General features: G+C 42.0%; 1 protein-coding gene across 1 annotated transcript; it reads left to right on the top strand.

The window, feature by feature from the left end:
- Positions 1-946: 946 nt before the first annotated feature.
- On the top strand, positions 947-19,809 carry LOC309561279 (proteinase-activated receptor 1-like; the record flags this gene model as incomplete). The annotated part of the gene is made up of 2 exons (XM_082265103.1): positions 947-1,062; positions 18,830-19,809. Exons 1-2 carry the CDS (start codon positions 981-983, stop codon positions 19,807-19,809), a joined length of 1,062 nt encoding a protein of 353 aa, XP_082121229.1. The 5' UTR covers positions 947-980.
- Between the last annotated feature and the right edge of the window lie 1,543 nt (positions 19,810-21,352).

The raw sequence follows: 21,352 nt of genomic DNA, 5'->3' as shown, positions 1-21,352 counted from the left end.
CAGAAGAGGTATAGAACTGGCCTCTGCTCAGACACAGTTTACACCATCCATGCTGGGGGGGGAGGAAGTCCTGCGCTCTGTCCTTGTCTTTCATCCCGCACTCAGTAGCTCAGCAGTGGGGACTTTTTACTTCTCTTCACCAGGGATCCTTTAGGCATGTCTGTGGCAGAAGTGGTGCAGCCTTTTTTACTGGGCATCAGAACGGCCCAGGGGGCAATTGCCCCCCTGCCCCCTGGCCCAGTCCTCCCCTGTTGGAGTGATCTATCTCTATATAGACTCTGATTAGAGACTCCACTTTATATGATGGACTATGCTATTTTGATGGGATAATTTTATTCTCGCCTTGTATCATAATTTTGTCTGCGCTACTAATACAATTTGGTTTCCTGCAAGATTTAATGGTGTTTTTCTATATAATGCTCAATATTTAAGTAGCTGCGACTTGTCTGCGATTAGACCTGATATTGTATATGTTTTGTCTATTCTGAGAGCAGGGGAATTACTATTTGTTTTTATAGTGATAATTTTATTTGGATCAAAAAGTGCAACCTTCAGGTGGAAAACCTCTTATGTCTCCCTGTGACTCTGAGCCAAAATTGATTGTCATGTTTTTTGTTTTATGTTTTGATAAATAAAATCAATAGTATGTTTTAACCTTATTTCTATTATTTTTGTATCGTACCATTAAAGTCCCTTTTTTTACCATTATTGTTACCAGCAATTAATGCTAGCTGCTTTGTAGAGCCTAAGCGCAGTGACATTCTCTTTTCTTTAACAGTAACATTGTACTGGAACTAAATATAGTCAGGTTTGGAAAAGTTAGAACTGGGCATAAAGTACTTCTTTCTAACGCTTCCAAAACTTTCTATCACCCCACCCACTCAGCGTGGAGGAATTTTCCCAGCTGATAGACGGACGGGCTGAGCCATTAGACATTTGCTTTTGGAGGACATAGAGCTTATCTCTGAGGATCTGTATTCATGGACACCAGATTGTTGTTGCCAATCCTTTGTCTTAGTGTGATGTTCTTGTGGAATGTGGACTGCTACAATGAGACTTCAGGTAAGGAGCCTAAGGTGGAACATATAAACCCAAAGACAATTTGTCCATTAGAAAATAATATGCGGACATGCAGAAAAATCACTACACAGACTAAATTAAATATTTTTTTATAGTCTGCTAGTATCATGAATAGTATAAACATTTTATAACAAATCGATGTGTGTGCTGTCTTGTTAATGATTGTATTCAGGGTTCAGAGCTTGCCAATCCATGGAGCTCACAGGCTGAACACCCACACTGTTGTTTTCCAATTGCTAATTACTGAACCACATCAGCATAAACTGAAAAAACTAATATGTGGCGTGTATCAACCTGTTCTGCAGAAGTGTACTTTTTTCTCAAGGGACAGGTTCACTTTGTTTAAATTGAATCCTTCACAGAAGGATGGTTCAAATCAACTATGTGATGTAATAATGGAACTATGGGATAAACTAACGTATGGAAAAGTTTGAAATAGTTTATTTATGAAATTTGCATTCATTATAGGTTATACAAAGCCTATAGTAATATGATGCCATTTGTTATTGTTAAACATTTTTAAAATCTGTTAAATGATGCTTTAAAAACATTATGAGGTTGATTTACCAAGGCTACATTTAGATGGGCAAGTGGCACACCATGCAATTTCCAGCGGCAGGAATTCCTGCGTCTAAAATGACAGGTGTGTGCGTTCATCCATGATCACCGCAGTTAAACGCTGGCTGTGTAAACCATCACAAATACCTGTGGCCACTATCAGCCTGTCATTGTTTTGAATGGGCTGAACGGCCGCAGCTATTTGCACACACCTGGCATTCCAGATGGAATTATTTGTGGAATCCTGCTACTGTAAATCGCAGGGTGTGCTAATTGCCTAATGGAATATAGCCAAAAGAGCAAACAAAGGTTAGTCATCCTATATTATAGTTATAATAATGATACATCATAGATTTAATTAATTAATAAGGAATTTAGGTGCAAAGTATTCACAAATACAGAGACTTTGCATGTACAGTGGGGATTTTGTAAGTTTGCAGATTTTGGAAGTTTGCCCAATGCCCACCTCTATAATTGTTATAATGGGTGTATTTTTAATGATAGAGACAGAATATCAACCAAAAATCCAGAAAAAAAAAAAAACACATGATACAAATGTTATAAATTGAGTTGCAGTTCAGTGAGTAAAATAAGTATTTGATCCCCAAGCAAAACATGACTTAGTGCTTGGTAGAAAAACCCTTGTTGGAAAACACAGAGGTATGATGCTTCTTGTAGTTAATGACCAGGTTTGCACACATCTCAGGAGGGATTTTGGTCCACTCTTCTTTACAGATCTTCTCTAAATCTTTAAGGTTTCTTGGCTGTCTCTTGGTGTCAGGATTCAGCAGCAGCTAGGGAGACCAGACACATATAGCTACACATTGAAACTGAGACTAAACAATGTAGATATCCTTAACGGGAGTTGTATTTACAGGGAAACACACAAACAAGCATACACAGCAAACAGTGAACATAGGTAACTCCAGCAAACAAGAACCAACCCTAAAGACAAAAATAAATAATGAAACAAACAACTAACAATATTAACAACAGGATTAAGGTCTGGAGGCCAGTCCATTACTGTAATGTGCTTCTTCTTGAGTCACTCTTTGTTGCCTTGGTAGTATGTTTTGGGTCATTGTCATGCTGGAAGACCCATCATCTTGCTGAGAGAAGAAGGTTTTTCATCCAAGATTTTACAATACATGGCCCCGTCAATCGGCCCCTCAAAGCATTATGTTTCCACCTCCATTCTCAACTGTAGGGATAGTGTTCTTAGGGTCATAGTCAGCATTTTTCATCCTCCAAATACAGCAAGTCAAGTTTATGCCAAAGAGCTCAATTTTGGTCTCATCTGACCACAGCACTTTCTCCTAATCCTTCTCTGGATATGTGCAAATCTTTGCACAAACTACAAGTAACGTCTTACCTCTGTGCATACCAACAAGGGTTTCTCCACCAAGTACTAAGTCATGTTTTGCTTAGGATCAAATACTTATTTTACTCACTGAATTGCAACTTAATTTATAGCATTTGTTTTGTATGTGTTTTTTTTTCGAAATTTTTAGTTGATATTATCGTTTAAAATACACTTATGATAAGAATTATAAAGCCTTCAATTCTTTGTGGGCAAGCGTATAAAATCTGCAGGGGATCAAATAATTATTTCCCCCACTGTACTTTGGTGCCAATGTTTGTTTTCTCATGTTAAGGAATATTTTATGTAATAAGCAAAGGCCTGAAATAATGGTTTATTTTTTTTACTGAGGTTGATTGGTCAGTAATGCATTTTTCTAGGCATTTGTTTTTTGTTTATTTTGAAAAGATTTTAATAAGACTCCATTCACATCAAATGACTGAAGTCAGAGAGCCAGGGCACTGGTTTTTAAGGAGGTCAGCAGTATCAGCTGTCATAGTTCTGTTAGTTAAGGTTTCTTTTAATACAAGATTGTGTGTAGTCTTGCTAAGTGACAACAGTATTTCAGTATTAAAAAAAGTATGAATGATAAGAGCTTTACAAATGATTATTTCCTAAACAAAGTTACACCAATAAGTTTAATATACAGTATAAACTTTAGTTTTAGGCTCCATTTACATTTTGGCACCCAAGATACGTTTTTGTACTTCTTTTGGGCAACAGGTGTGCCACAATTCTGTTTGCATGATTTTACTGCGATTCACTGGGTGACAATCGCAGCAAAATCACGCGTTTGGGTGCCAGTGGAAGTGATGGGGATCACAGGGGCGTCCTGTGATTTGCTATGATTCGGGATCGCGGGCAGAATCGCCACGATTCTGCCCACCATCTGGGACACCAAGATGTAACGGGAGCCTAAAAGTACAGTTTATACTGTATATTAAATTTATTTGTGTAAGTTGGTTTAGGAAATAATCATTTGTAAAGCTCTTATCATTCATACCTTTTTAATACTGAAATATCGTTACCACTTAGCAAGACTACACACACAATCTTGTATTAAAAGAAACTTTAACTAACAGAAATATGACAACTGATACTGCTGACCTCCTTAAAAACCAGTGCCCTGGCTCTCTAACTTCAGTCATTTGAGTAACTGACCCAGAAAAAGTTCAAAGTGTGTACAGTCAAAGTGTAGCCAGAAATTCCAAAACTTGCTACAGATGTTTAATCCAAGGGTATAAAAGTCAGAGGATAAATATGACAACTAAAATTTTATAGGGAGAGCTCAGCATTAGCAGTCTATATATTTTTCCCAGTGCAGATTTCGTTTGTTTGTTGTTTGTTTTGGACTAGGATGTGGTTGCCATTTTATGATTTTATGAGGTTTGAGCACCATATATGTATAATTCCCATGCTGTAACCAGAAAGTGCTCTTGGCAGTACGCAGAAATAATGATGCGTGAATCTGCCCAGGTTCAAATCAGCAAATTTAAACTTAGAAGTGAATTCCCTTTGAAGTCTATGAGAGTCAAATCATGAAGTCAAATTCTAGCCATATTCAAGGAGTGGGACTTTTTTATGTGGCTTAGATGGCAAGCCTGGAAAAGCACAAATTCTATAAATAACATGCTTAGGGGTAAAGCTGTACTTGATGTTACAGATCAGTATGATTTTCACAGAGAGTCTCAGCAGCGTACAATGGCAGTGGCAGCACATATTTGGCTGTTGAATTTATTTTTCTTTTATGATTAGCTTGCTTTACAAAAAGCAGCAGCATCCCAATCTGGTTAAACGTAGCACATTTCATAGCAGCAACACTTGATTGTTCATCAAATGGTAATAGACTTGCTTCAACAGGCAGATACAAATTGGCCAGTAGGTCACTGTTACTGTGCCAGTACACAATGATGCAAAACTTTCCTGCTGCTTGCCAAATAATTTCTATCAAGCAATCATTAAGAATTAGGAGACCACAGATGATACAGCAGTGTAAAACTGGCCAGCAGCAGGACATTTATAATGAGGGAGAAAAATTTACTAAAGAAAAAGATTACAGGCAGGTATTTAATTACATTAATTGAAAGACTGTAAATGACACAGCAGTATAAAATTACCAAGCAGCAGGACATATTTAAATAGCAAGGCTATGCTCTCATTTACTACAGACAAGGAGCACATGCTGGATCTTTGCTACAAGATACTGCTCAGTTTCTCAGTTTCTAAATTAGGATACATAGCTGGAGCAAATACTATATTCGGACAGTTTGCATTCAGCACATTATCTACTCTGGATAGTTTGTCAATCTGATTGTATTTGGTTTATCAGCTGTGCTTAAAGTGAAACTGTTCTTTGTCTATGCAGAGCAAAGCAACAGGTTCACTTCACGGCTTCATGCACACACTGCCTACTTTGACTGATGGCTGCAGGAAAACTTTAAATCACGCCGTGTTTTTGCCGTGGTTTGCATTTTTTCACGGCCAGCAGTCAAAACGTTCCTATTCTGAATGTGATTCTTCCGCGTTCAGGAGAGGTAGGATGAGGAAGGTTGAAGCAGCTCCTAAACTCTGATACAAGCCTATGTGTACATTGACACATAGGCTTTTTTGGAGTTGAGTTTAGGAGCTTTGGCAAAAAAATTCCAAAAGCATCCAAACTCAAGTTTAGGAGCTGCATGTGTACAAGAAGCCTAATGCAACCCCTCCCAAGCAGCACATACTAATTACAACAACCTACAACAGCAAAACAGATGTTTATAAAAAATGTTTGCTTCTGCTGGAGATTCGCTTAACCACTTTACCACTAGAGGATTTTGCTGTCTTACGTCTGAGCCACTTTTTGCGATTCGGCACTGTGTGACTTTAACTGACAATTCCGCGGTCGTGCGACGCCATACCCAAACGAAATTTACGTCCTTTTTTTCCCCACAAACAGAGCTTTCTTTTGGTGGTATTTGATCACCTGTGCGATTTTTACTTTTTGCGCTATAAACAAAAAAAGAGCGTAAATTTTTTATATGAAATCCCCCCCCAAAAAATGTAAAAATCTAATTTTTTTAAATTTTTGGCCAATTTGTTTTAGGCTACATATGTTTGGTAAAAAAAATCACAATAAGCGTATTTTGATTGGTTTGCACAAAAGTTATTGCGTTTACTAACTAAGGGAAAGATTTATGTCATTTTTGGTGGTTTTTTTTTAACGCGTAATGGCGGCGATCTGTGATTTTTTTGCGGGACTGCGACATTGTGGCGGACAGATCGGACCCCTGACTGACATTTTGACACTTTTGGGGGTACCAGTGACATTACTACAGTAATCAGTGCTATATATATGCACTGTTACTGTAAAAATGACACTGGCAGGGAAGGGGTTAATTTTATTGGAGAGGGAAGGGTTAATGTATGCCTGGTGCTTACTAACGTGTGTGGGGGGAGGTGACTGTGTGACACAAGGACAGATCCAGGGTTCAGCTATGCTGAACCCTGCAATCTGACCCTGCCTGTCACTTAGGAGATCTGCCCGCTTGTGTTTACACAAGCAGGCGGATCTCCACACTCGATTCCCCGACGATCGGGGAAGAGCAGCGGCGATCGCCGCTGCTCCTCCCCTGGCCCGACTCCCGCTGTGACAGAACACAGCGGGAGCGAGCCTCCGGCGGCGCGCGCGCCGCCGAGAAGGGGGATTGTCTGGCGACGTAGGTCTACGTCGTCAGACGATAACCAACCACTTTGCCACAGTAGTGCTCGAGTGAGCAGACGGCAAGTGGTTAATTTATATCCTAATTTAACTTATATAGGACACTTATATAAGAAACCCCCCTTGCTACTGGACCATACCAGGCCATGTGCCTTTAACATGGGGGAATACCTTGACAGGGGGAACCCCTTGGCAAAGCACCTTGTCTCAATCTTCCCCACAACCATGAACTGGTGCTTAAAAGTATTTCCAAGCGGGGGGGGGGGGCATGGGCATCCACATAGGGGGGCAAGGGGGAAAGCGCCCCCCCTGGATATTTCCTGGCCTACTCTAAGAGGTGACTCTATGGAGACCATGCTCTAAAGGGGGATTTATGGGGGACCCTGGCATGGCCTGCTCTAAAGGGGGATCTATGGGGACCCTGGCCTGCCCTACAGGGGATCTATGGGGATCCTGCCCTTCTCTAAAGGAGGTCATATTGGCTCTATATATATATATATATATATATACATATATATATATATATATATATAGCACTACTCCTGCTGGTTATGGATTCCCCTGCTGGTTATGGATTCCCCTGGGATACCTATAGCAACAACTTGACAATATAGCATATTCTAAGTGCTTCGCTCAGTCAGAAAACAGTTCAGGGGTTTTGTTTTTTGTTGTTTTATTTGAGAACTGGGATAGGACATGGGAGGGATGAGTTTGATACTCCAACTGAGCAAACTATGCACAATTACTGGGACTTCTGATTATAGATGGATGCGGCAAGGCCGCTGCTTCACCATGCCACTAAAGTGAAGTAGAATTAAGCGAACTGCACTGTACTGTGAATCACTCTTCAGGGTCCTACTTGGCACCCCCTTTTTCCCTACTCTTCAGGGTTTTACATGGCACCCCTTTACTCTGACACACTGTGTGAGCTGACCCTTCTTCAGATTTCCAGACATCTATTCCCTCTTCTAAGGACCCAAACCTATTCTGGAAAGTAGGAGACCCCACATCGATGACCCCGGCTTCTTCCTCACTGCTTACACTCACTTTAGCAGCCCTGGTTGCCGCTGGCCATCTTTTTTCCTCAAGTTTTATGGGAGCAGTCTTGGTTTCTGCTGCTGCAGTCTTCAATGCATGCATCCTGGCTTGGACATTTGGGTCTCCTTCCATGAACAAACTGGACCAATGACAGGTTGCATGGCCTCCAGCTGCATCATCGCTCTCAGCACTCCTCTCCCACAACCCTGGAGAGGCCCCTATTCTGCAGCCGACAAGGCCTGAGTGATTCCAGTCTCCCACAGCACACACAACTTCTTGGGCCGACCTTCACTCCTCTCAGCCCACAACAGATGGCCGTAATGCCCACACCGGCTCCAAGCTTTCACCCGCATGGTCACACTCAAACACTGGGGACATACCAGGCCCAAATGCTCCAAGCTTCCTCGGGCACCATGCGCACCCCTGTATCCCACATGGTGGTCGTCTTCGGCTCTCCGGTTTACTTCCCGGTCTGCCCAGCAGGTTCTCAGCCAACATGTGAGTCAATCACTGATGCGCTCTGTTTTGCTCCGACATTCGCCATCTTGCTCCTCCGCCCCGTGTCTCCCTCTCAGCCACACCCGGAGGTGGAAGTAATTTATGGACTCTTCCATCTTGCTCCTGATTGGCTGTGCGTGAGCGACGTCTCCACCCACATTTCCTTATTGGCGGTAGCTCCTCCTGCTAGGCAGAACTCTTTACTACTCCTGTGGGAGCTGCTGGTTACAGATTCCCCTGGGTTACCCATAGCAACAACTTGTCAATAAAGCATATTCTAAGTGCTTGGCTCAGTCAGAAAACAATCCAGGGGTTTTGTTTTTTTGTTGTTTTATTTGCGAACTGGGATAGGAGAATGGATGAGTGGAATGCACAATTACTGGGACTTCTGATTATAGATGGATGCGGCAAGGCCGCTGCTTCTCCATGCCACTAAAGTGAAGTAGAATTAAGCAAACTGCACTGTACTGTGAATCGCTCTTCAGGGTCCTGCTTGGTAGGTACCCCCTTTTTATCTACTCTTCAGGGTTTTACATGGCACCCTTTTTACTCTGACACAGTGTGTGAGCTGACCCTTTATCCTCTGACTTCACTGGAGTGGTCCCCTTCCTGGGCAAACCCTTTGGCAAGTCCCCTGGTACTCATGGACACTGTTTTTCCTGGAAGACTCTGCTAGCAGCTCCACTGCCAACATTACAGGATCTTCTGCAGCTCAGCTCCATACCTGGTACACCGACCACCTATGACCACCTTCCTCATGCAACAGGAGGAGAGACAGCCGTCCACCTTCTCCTGGGACTCCCGCCAAAGACGCCCTGTCCCATGTCCCCTTAGCTTTTATGAGCAATCCCAGGATGCACTGCAAGGGCAGTCCCCACTGGCACTCCCACAAAAGCCAACGTGTCACTGGCCAGGTTTCCTCCACTGTCCAACAGGCTCCCCTATTGGATGCAGTGGGGACACTCCCTCAGACCCAGTGAATCATACCTGGGAACATGCAACAGGTAACCTAACAGATGAGGCTCTCCTAATAAGCAGATGGAGCATAAAATGCTTTGAACCTAGCACATAACTAGGAGGGTGCTACATATATATATATTCTTTGCAGGGAGTGCCTGGAGTACCTGGTGGTGCAGGAAAACCTGGTAGCATGGGGAATATAGGTGAAAAGGTAAGACTAAAGCGGGATCTATGGGGGCCCTGGCCTACTCTAAAGGGGGATCTATGAGGACCCTGCTCTAAAGGGGATCTATGGGGGGCAAATAGGGGCAGAGCATGGGTGACCTTAAAATGATGCCCCCCCCCCCCCCGAAAAAAGTTCTGCGGATGCCCATGGGGGGGGGGGGCCTAAGGGGTACTCATTTATAAAAAAAAACAACACCCGACAAGTCCTTTTATTAAAAAAATAGAAGAATATGTCTCAAGATGTAAATCTATTGTCAATCACTTCGCCCAGCAGTGCAGAAGCTTGCCAAGCACAATGAATGATACCCCCTGAATTACCAAAAGAAAAAAACAGCAAGTCTGATCTCATCACTACACTTGCTGCAAATGACATTGCTGGTCCCTGATGCTAAATGTTACCATGTGGTCATAGTTGGACAATGGTGTCAGCCACAGTTAGTTACTTTGTATACATGACCAGGGATTCGCAACCAGCAAATTAAAAGGACCGGTGACTGCTTGCTAAGCATGCAGCCGGTGCCTTCACCTGCTGCATCCCTAACAAGCATTGACACCAGAAGAAGGAACGTTTCATGTATAGTATTGGTAGAAAAATGCTACTTCAGATGACATTCGGCTCTCACTGAATGGGTTAAAAGGCTGACATTCAGAAGAACGCCCAAACAAGCAAAGTTCCTCCAAACGTGTGTTCTAACCACACCTTTAGCTCATCCCTACTAGCTTCACATTTAAGCCTGTCATAGACAGATCAAAATGCAGCCGGATAAGGAGCAACCAGCTGAATTTCAATCCATCTATGGGCAGGCTGGTTTTACTGAAGTCTCTCTATCTAATTTCTTCAGTACAATCAGCCTGTTGGGTTTTTCTCGTATGATTACTGCTGCAGGCTATAGCCGCCAGCAGTGATTATTGTATGCTGATTTCCGAGAAACCTCCCACTGTCAGAATACAATAGAGCAGCAGGAGGGATTCCCCAATCGACAATGAATTTGTTGATAGGGGAATCAAGTGATTTTATTTCCTTCAATCTGTGGTTGAAGGAAAGAAAATGGCTAAATGTATGGCCAGCCTTGCTCCCTGAAAACTCTATTTAGCTTCAGAGAATAAGAAAAGACAATCCTTTGTAAGTTCTGTCTGGACCTTACATGGGGCTGACTGTCTCCCCACCACCAAGTAACACTGCTAGGATAATCACAAAGCAATAACAAAGCTGCCACATGGGAGTAAAATGCTCTTCCCTAATTTGGAAGTATCTCTTCTTAGAACGGTAATGGACCAAAAGTAATCTGATAATATTCTGATGGGAAGGGGGACATTAAAGCAAACCACACCACTTAGTCTGCATGGGCAAAGCACAGGTTTGCTTTAAAGATTACACAATTCCATATGACTGGATGTTCAAAAACAAACATAACGTCATCTTATTCACTAAGCTCAGTGAAAAGTCAATAGTCTCCTTTAAATATTACTCATTTAGTGAACCACCCTCATTGTTCACTAATGCTTATTACATCTGTGTGCAAAGTTTGGTTTTAAGAACATTTTTATTACTAGAGCCATGAAGGTAATTCTAGAAACAGCAAAACAGAGATAAAGATTTAAATGAGGAATTAAAATGTAAAAAAAAAAAAAAAAAAAAAACTGGAGCAAATTCTAGACATGTCCAGAATGGAAAAAATTTGTTTTGTTTCGTTTTGTTAATTCATTTCAGAATTTGTTTAGTTTAGTTTCATTTAATATTGTTTTGTTCATTAATTTTCTAACTAGTTCCAGATTTTTGGAACAATTCCAATTGGGATTGGTTAAAAAATGATCGACCGATTCAAATTCTGTGTTAAGAATAGCTGGTTGTTAAGGAGCAGGCAGGGAAGCCGGCTGCCGCATCCTTAACTACCGATGACTCATCAGCTGTCAGCGGGCTTTCCTACTGAGAATTAAAATTAAAAAAAAAAGAATGGTGGCAATAGAACATTCAGAAAAAAAAAAAAAAAACAGTGAATGAGTATCCTACTAATTCACCAAAAAAGGGTAAAAAGTGAATACAGACACTACACAAATTTTTGACAATTCCTTTATAAAAAAATAAAAAACAATGTCCCTCGATGTAGATCCATTGTCAATCACACCGCCCAAAGCACTGCTGGACCCAAAAAAAGAAACAAAAGCCTCCAGCCTCATCAATGGCTCCCCACCGACTGCCTGATCCTCTGTCTGACATTTCCAAAATAGCTAAGGGCGGAGTCACTGAATGACGTCAGTGGGCGACTCCGCCCCTTGTAACGTCACAGACAGAGGAATGCTGTGCCGATTATGTCACAAGGGGGCGGTGTCACATGTTGACACCATTGGGTGACTCCGCCCTTAGGTAATAAAGAAATGTCAGATGGAGGAGCAGGCAGTCGGCAGAGAGCCTTCGAGGAGGCTGGAGGTTTTTTTATTCTCTTTTTTGGGTCAGCGGTGCTGTGAGGTGGCGGGATTGATGATGTATCTACATCGAGGCACATTGTTTATTTATTTTTGATTTTTTTTAAAATAGTAATTCTCAAAAACTTGTATAGCTTACACTTTTTACACTTTTTTGGTGACTGGGTAGGGGTAAGTTGTACCCCATGGAAAAAAAGTTAATAACGTTGCGCTGATTAGAAAGTGGATTGGTGCACTTGGTGATCCTGAATAATGGAGAATAAATGTGAAAAATATATCATAGAAGATGCATATATACCATTGAATAACTTTAATCAAGTAAAAATATAAAAACAAAATATCAGATGTGTAATAAATACATAAAAATACAAATACACAATAATACAAGTGGTATGTGATTATACACTTCTGTATAATGTGTTAAGTAAATATGCTATTAAGAAACAGAGTCCAATCCCATGTGTAAAAAAAGGAGAGGTTTCACTGCCAGTGACACAGAGTGAAATAGTTAGAATGAACTGCTCCAGGTGCTCCTAGATCCACCCAAGTGTGGAGTAAAGTAATGGCCGCTTACCAAAAGGCTGCGGATTGGCAGCAATAAATGACCAAACTTTCCAGTGCAAGGTGATGGTCCCCTTCTGATCAGATTCCAAAACTGCCATCCATGACAAAGCAGCTAATGGGCTCAGTATTAGTCCAGATATCAGGGATGATGTGCCAGTAAGAGCAACATAGAACTTTGGAGTCCGTGTACTGATTAATGCAGACACGGCCAGCACAGTCTCGTACAGGCGGAGCAGCGCTCAGAAGTGCTAGAGAAGAAGCAGGCCCGCCAGCACCAGCAAGAGCCACGCGTAGGACCAGTATCAGCGCAGGTAAGCTTTAAGCCGAACGGCAAAGGGAGCGCCGATCCGCCTGTACGAGACTGTGCTTTCATAATTGAAAGTCCATGTAAGTAAATATTTTGCATGTTACAAATCATTACACGGTGGTCAGTTTCTGTGATAGACCTCTGGATGTTAAATAAACACAAGATTGAAAGAGGAATTTCCTGTGTTTTATCAACTTTTAGCAGTTTTGAAAATCACAGTAGCTGGAGACTGAAATGGAAAGGTCATTTTTATAACATTAAGGCCTCATGCACATGCAGCTTAAAAACACAGCCTAGAGCCCTTTCACAAAGGAGAACCGGTCGGGTCCACCATTAAGTTTTTCAGGCGGACTCAGCCAGTCTCCAGTCTCCTTTTGAAGCACCGGATGTCAACGCTCATGTGTCCATTATGATCTGCCAACATCCAATCTGATCCTGTCTGCTAAAAACAGACGGTTCCCCTTCCATCTAGCAGATCAGATGGCAGTGGAGTGTAAATGGACAGGTGCCCGTTTACATCAGACCACTCATAGAGGAGAGCGGGCTGTATCTGTGTGTGCTCTGCATAAGCGAACACAGATCAGTCATCGGCCTGACAGATGCACAGTACACATGAGCAGCGGGGGCAGGTGTATTGAGGGCGCAGGGGCGCCACCCCCCCATCCATGCGTCCGGCCCCCTAATCTTCATGCAGGGCGCCGGACGCATGGAGCTTAATGTTTTTTTTTTTAAATCACCTGATTAGAGCCAGAGGCTCTAATAGGGTGATGCAAAGGGTGGAGCCGGGGCGCAGAGCAGTGCGCCCCGAGCCCACCCATTGTGTGACAATAGCAAATGAAAATTCGCTATTGTCACACCGATCCTCCTCCTGGCCAATCAGGAAGCACGTCTGATACATGCTTCCTGATTGGCCGCAAGGCAAACCCCATGCCATTGGCCGAGGAGGAGGCGGGAGCTGGAGGACTGGAGGAGACGCGCCGCCGGGACTGAAGAGAGGCCGCGCTGGGACACTGAGGAGAATCCACCCACCGCTGCTGCTCCAGGTAAGTAAGGGGGCACGCACACTGATCTCTGCATTGGGGGAATGTATGCTGGTCACTGCATTGGGGTAATGTATGCTGGTCACGGCATTGGGGTGATGTATGCTGGTCACTGCATTGAAGGGGGCACGCACGCTGATCTCTGCATTAGGGGAATGTACGCTGGTCACTGCATTGGGGTAATGTATGCTGGTCACTGCATTGGGGGAATGTATGCTGGTCACTGCATTGGGGGAATGTATGCTGGTCACTGCATTGGGGGCATGTATGCTGGTCACTGCATTGGGGGCATGTATGCTGGTCACTGCATTGGGGGAATGTATGCTGGTCACTGCATTGGGGGAATGTATGCTGGTCACTGCACTGAAGGGGTCATGCACGCTGATCTCTGCATTGAAGGGGGTATGTACGCTGGTCACTGCATTGAAAAAGGGCATGTACGCTGGTCTCTGCATTGAAGGGGGCATGTATGCTGGTCACTACATTTAAGTGGGCATTTACGCTGGTCACTGCATTGAAGGGGGCATGTACGCTGGTCACTGCATTGAAAGGGGCACGCTGGTCACTGCATTTAAAGGGGGCACACTGGTCACTGTGCATTGAAAGGGGGCACGCTGGTCTATGTGCATTGATAGGGGGCACGCTGGTCTCTCTGCATTGAAAGGGGGCACGCCGGTCACTCTGCATTGAAAGGGGGCACGCTGGTCTCTCTGCATTGAAAGGGGGCATGCTGGTCTCTCTGCATTGAAAGGGGGCACACTATACCTTAATTACTGAAGACCCCTTTCACACTTTTGCGACCTCAAAGTCACGCAATTTTTTACAGCGTTTTTTTGCCGCAAAGCAATGCCTATTACATTTTTCTGTTTGCGCCCCCCCAAAAATTTTGAGCACCAGCCGCCACTGCACATGAGGCCTAAAGATGAATTTTTGGCAGATATAAAAGACACAAACTAATGAACCTCTGTGTTTATTGATGCATCACTATATTTATTTTGAACCCTTTAGCTGCCAGGTCATACACTCTATATTTAAATTACTCTAAAAAACCAGGAGGTTGGCATCACACCTATGCATTGTGGTAATACCTGAGCAAAAAAAAAAATGGTGCAGGCATGCAATGTGTCACAACGCACTGCTTTGCATTTAAATTATTAATTGAAATTATAAAAAAAATTAAAAATGAGTTGCATTGTAATCACGCACTGCATTGCATGTTCACAAACACACCAGTGTGCACATTATGCACACCATAAAGGCTATTTACATATATGTGGTGCTATTCTGATCCGGTTAATAAAAGGGTCCTGTGCGAGTTTAGTACGGTGCTAATTTCAGTTCCATAGACTTTAATAGAACCGGATTGAAATTGTAGCCCTGAGTTCACATCAATGCCAATCCAGCAGATTTTTTTTCTATTTCTCTCCTCCTGCTCCTCCCCACCTCTCCTATCAATAGCAGGTTTTTGTTGAGCAGGGCCACCACATGCTTAACAACTGAGGACTCATCAGCTGTCAGTGGGATTCCCCACTGACAGCTGAAATGTAAACAAAAGAACGCCGGCAATTAAAAATTCCAAAACAAAAACAGCATTGGGTTCCCCCCAATTCATACCAGGCCCTTCATGTCTGGTACAGATTTTAAGGGGAACCTCACGCCCTTTTTTTTTTTTAAATAGCCTGGCCTCCCTCTTTAATACATACCAGGTCCTTAGGTCTGGTATGGATTTTGTGGGAAACCCCACGTCAAAGTTGAAAAATAAAATTGTGCCCCCCCCCCAAATCTATACCAAACCCTTTTCCGAGCATGCAGCCTGGCAGGGCAGGAAAGGAAAGGGGGAGGATGAGTGAGCCCCCCCCCCTCCTGAACCATATCAGTCCACAAGCCTTCAACATGGGGGGTGCTTTGGGGTAGGAGGGCTCTCTCCCCCAAAGCACTTTGTCTCCATGATGATGAGCAGAAGGGCCTCTTCCCCACAACCCAGACCAGTGGTTGTGGGGTTCTGCAGGTGTGGGGCTTATTGGAATCCAGCCCCCCCCCCCTCTTTGTTATTAAGTATGGGGTACTCATTCACCAAAAAAAAGTGAAAAAATAAATATGCAAAGACAGTTCTTTATTAAACAAAAACAATGTCCCCCGAAGTAAATCCAGCGTCAAATAATAGACAATAGTAAACACGTGACTGATGTTAAATAAATGTAAATATGCTGCCCTATTATATTAGTTGAACTTATGAATCAGGAAATGACAAATTAAATTGTGCAACATGTATAGATAATACATAACACATGATTCATATCATGAAGTGGAATACATCATTATTCAATTATTCATACGTAAACAATCATTATTTCTCTTTATGATTTGAATGACATGTCATGTATTTACTGTATATATGATGCCTAGTTTGTTATTTCATGATTCATACTTTTATAGAGTTTAATAGTGCAGCATAATTACATTTATTGATTGTGGGGTGATTTATTCATCTTACTGCTTTTGACTTGGCTTATATAACATGACTGATGTTAACTATGTCTTCCATTTTGAATGAACACAGAGTTCTCTGTTTTGCAATAAAATAAACCTACCTGCCTGCTAGCAGCTCAGTTTACATTTCAGCACAGATCCTGTGTGCCAGAATGAATGAACTCATGTGCATGTGCAGTAGTGACATCATCCCATGATGGCCAATGAGGGCAGCTGTAGCCCAGTACCTGGAAGAAGCCAGTGGAAGATGGTGGCGCCGATGAGGGACCTCGGATCATTGACGGATAGGTAGGTATGGCGGACTTTATTTCCACTTCATTAATTTAGTAGAAGCAGCAATGACAATGTGCAAAGCATAAAAGCTCATAGTAACTGAATTTCACATTTCTGCAGTAAGTTTAGGGAAAAGAAGTCTGATTGGTTGGCATGAGTTACTGCCCTTTGTATATCCACTTGCAGACCTCCCTATAACAGTTTTATTCCTACAGGGTAGCCACGCTGCGCAGGATCACGAATATATATAATCCTGCACTTCTGGGTATCGGGCATGAGTTAGCATGGCCGGTGGCTCACTCCAGCTATGATTCTACATAGTGGGTCCTACGGAACCAATGTCTGCCAGTACCCGCTGATCTTTCGGTACAACGGCAGAATGGCGATCTGCCTGTGTAAGCAAGGGACATGGATCTATGCCTTCCCCAAGTAAAACAACATCCCACACTACAGTAAAACACCAGCTAGGCACATAGTTAACCCCTTGATCACCCCTGATGTTTACCCCTTCCCAGTCATAGTCATTAGTACAGTGACAGTGCATATTTTTAGCACTGACCACTATATTGGTATCACTGGTTTCCAAAAAAGTGTCAGTTAGTATCCAATTTGTCCGCCCCAATATTGCAGTCCCGCTAAAAGTCACTGATTACCACCATTACTACAAAAAAAAATGAAATAAATAAAAATTCCACAAATATATCCCATAGTTTGTAGACGCTGTTGTTTTTGCGAAAACCAATCAATTTACGCTTCTTGGGATTTTTTTTACCAAAAATATGTAGTAGAATACATATTGGCCTAAATTGATGAATAAATTAGATTTTTTACATTTTTTATTGGATATGTTTTATAGCAAAAAGTAAACAATATTGTTTTTCTTTTCAAAATTGTCAGTTGTTTTTTGTTAACCACTTTCAGACTAGAGGATTTTCCCCCTTAATGACCAGGCCCTATTTTGCGATTCGGCACTGCGTTAATTTAACAGATAATTGCGCGGTCGTGCGACACTGTACCTAAATAAAATGAATGTCCTTTTTTTCCCCACAAACAGAGCTTTCTTTTGGTGGTATTTGATCACCTATGCGATTTTTATTTTTTGCGCTATAAACAAAAAAACGAGCGTCAATTTTGCAAAAGAAAAAGAAAAAATACAATATACTGTATTGTTCACTCTCTGCTATATAACATCCCCCCCCCCCCCCCAAAAAAAAAAAATTAAAAATCAAAATTTTTTAACATTTTAGGCCAATTTGTTTTCTGCTACATATTTTTGGTAAAAATAAAATCGCAATAAGCGTATTTTGATTGATTTGCACAAAAGTTATTGCATTTACTAACTACGGGAACGATTGATGTCATTTTTATTGTTTTACTAGTAATGGCGGCGATCTGCGATTTTTTGCGGGACTGCGACATTGCAGGGGACAGATCGGACCCCTAACTGACATTTTTTACACTTTTGGGGGTACCAGTGACATTACTACAGTAATCAGTGCTAAAAATATGCACTGTTGCTGTAATAATGACACTGGCAGGGAAGGGGTTAACGTTGTTGGTGCTCAAGGGGTTAAATGTAAGCCTAGGGGAGTGATTCTAACTGTGGGGGGGGGGGGGTTGGGCTTGTGAGATGAACACAGAGACATGCAACCCTATATAGCAGGATCACATAGCCTCTGTGATCATCCGAGGGAGAATGACGGACGGCTGTGTTTACATCAGCCGACTGTCCTTCTCTCTCAGCGGGGAGTGTCAGACGGCAATCTGAGCCACCTGACACATGCGCCAGCTTCCCCACTGGCGGCGCGCGCTCGCCCCCTAGCTCCTCTCAGACAAATGACATACCGATGCCTGGGAGAGCCAGCTTGCCGACGTATATATAGAGTATACGGTCGGCAAGTGGTTAATAGTGCAAAAAATAAAAAAACGCACAGGTGATCAAATACCACTAAAAGAAAACTCTATTTATGGCAAAAAAAAAGACAAAAATTTTATTTTGGTACAGTGTCGCACGACCGCGCAATTGTCAGTTAAGGTAAGGCAGTGCCATATAGCAAAAAATGGCCTGGTCAGGAAGGGGGGTAAATCTTCCAGAGATGAAGTGGATATAGACAGCTGAATTTGCAAATGTGCATGTGTCATCATTTACCTTATCCCATAAATTCCTATGTTAGGTAAAATACAGCAGATAAAAACATTTGACAGATCCTATGCTATTATTAATTTACTTACTCGATTTAAAAAGTAATTTCTTGCAGCCTACAGTTGTGGATTTATTGCATTCGTGCCTCTGATATTTTCACTTTTATTTTTAGGTATGAACGGTGAAAGCATACCAACGGATAGTTTTTTATCATCATCTGACAAGGTGTCAAGTGAAGCTGAAGATTTTCTCAGCAGTTGGCCAATGACCATATTTATACCTTCAGTCTTTACGGTTTTAGTAATAATCTCCCTCCCTCTGAATGTGTTAGCAGTCATCATTTTCCTTTTCAAACTCAAAGTTAAAACACCGGCGTTGGTCTATATGCTGAATTTGGCCATTGCTGATGTGCTCTATGTCAGCATGCTGCCATTCAGTATTGTTTATCGGTTCTCTGGAGATAATTGGACCCTTGGAGAGGAAATGTGCCGCTTTTTCATCGCAGCCTTATATTGCAACATGTACTGCTCCATCCTACTCATGACAAGTGTCAGTGTGGACAGATTAGCTATTGTATATCCAATGGAGTCGCTTTCATGGCGCACAAAGAAAAGAGCCTGGTTGGTCTGCACCTTTATCTGGATCGTGTCCATAGCTGGCACTGTACCACTTCTGACAAGTGAACTAACACAACACGTTGACTCCCTCGGGATCGTAACCTGTTATGATGTGCTGGATATAACAAACGTTCAGAATTTTTTCATTTACTATTTCAGCCCTTACATCACTCTTTTCTTTTTTGTGCCTTTCATCATTACAACCTTCTGTTACATTAGAGTCATCCAAAGCTTGAGCTCCCCAAAAAATGAGAGCCCGTTTAAAAGGTCCCGATCTGTCTTCCTTAGTTTGATTGTACTTTGTGAATTTGTTGTTTGTTTTGGCCCAACCAATGTCATATTTTTAATTTATTATTTGCAGTTCTTCAGAACAGTCAATGATTCCCTGTATTCTGCCTACATCTTATGTGCCAGTATTAGTAGTATAAGTTGCTGTCTTGACCCCATTATCTATTACTATGCATCTCCAGAAACTACAAAATATCTGTACAGCTTACTTTCCTGTACCAAAATTCACTCATTGGCTGAAACTTGACACTGATACTGTGGATATACAGGTGCATCTCATAAAATTAGAATATCATCAAAAGGTTTATTTAGTTCAGTAATTAAATTCAAAAAGTGAAACTCATACATTTTATATAGATGCAATGTTTGAATTTTGAATTTTGATTATTATGGCTTACAGCTAGCAAAAACCCAAAATTAGAATATTACATGAGACCAAAAAAAATAAAAAAATAAAAGGATTTTTAATACAGAAATGTTGGCTTAGTAAAAAAGTATGTCCATGTACAGTATAGTGTGCACTCATTACTTGGTTGGGGCTCCTTTTGCATTATATACTGTATCAATGCAGCGTGGCATGGAGGCGATCAGCCTGTGACACTGCTGAGGTGTTATGGAAGCCCAAGTTGCTTTGATAGCAGCCTTCAGCTCATCTGCATTGTTGGTTCTGGTGTCTCTCATCTTCCTCCTGACAATACCCCACAGATTCTCTATGGGGTTTAAGTCAGGCAAGTTTGCTGGCCAATTAAGCACAGTGATACCATGATCATTAAATCAGGTATTGGTACTTTTGGCAGTGTGGGCAGGTGCCAAGTCCTGCTCCAAATGAAATGCAACATTTTCCACAGTCAGTGATGATTTGGGGAGACATGTCATCTACTGGTGTTGGTCCACTGTGTTTTATTAAGTCCAAAGTCAGCGCAGTCCTCTACCAAGTAATTCTAGAGCACTTCCCTCTGCTCACCAGCTTTATGGAGATGCTGATTTCATTTTCCAGCAGGACTTGGCACTTGCCCACACTGACAATTTCTGTATTTTTAATCCTTTTTTTTATTGGTCTTATGTAATATTCTAATTTTCTGAGATACATAGTTTTGGTCTTTTACTAGCTGTAAGCCATAATCATCAAAATTCAAAGAAAGAAATGCTTGAAATATATCACTCTGCGTGTAACACATCTATATAAAATATATGAGTTTCACTTTTTGAATTGAATTACTGAAATAAATTGATTTTTTGATGATATTCTGATTTTTGAGATGCACCTGTATAAGGAAAATAAATGGAAAGAACAATTTTTGAGGGTTGCTATTGCCAAATAAATATATTTTTATATATATATTTAAAGTGGAAATCCAGTTATATATATTTTTTTTTTATGGCTAAAACTAGTCCAGGTTTTAGGGTGCCATTGAGACCAACAGTTAGTATGCCCACCCCATGATAAGTATAACAGCTAAGGCCAAACTTTTAGATATATAAAACTTTTTCCTTTTCTCAATTTAAAAGAGAAGTATGGCCAAAGCTTTTTTGGTCGTACTGCTCTACTGGGTCACAGGAGTGTACTCACTTGTGCTCTCCTGGGACTCGAAGCTAGCTAATAGGAGGCTAAAGCCCACTGTCAGCTGGCATCACAAAGCTGCCTCAGGCTATGGAAGGATCTGGACCATATAGTCTGAATCCATGCAGCTGCCTAATTGACAGCTGGCTCCAGCTCTCAGTGCTCGGCTGAGAGCCTAAGCCAGCTGTGCCTGCTCCCTTGCCAGCCTGGCCCTCCAGTGAGTGCTGGA

This window comes from Pelophylax lessonae (genome assembly GCF_965119305.1).
Source record: "Pelophylax lessonae genome assembly, chromosome: 1".
Lineage (NCBI taxonomy): Eukaryota > Metazoa > Chordata > Amphibia > Anura > Ranidae > Pelophylax > Pelophylax lessonae.
Note: the sequence above shows the minus strand (reverse complement) of the source record. Positions and strands in the feature narration are given on the sequence as shown.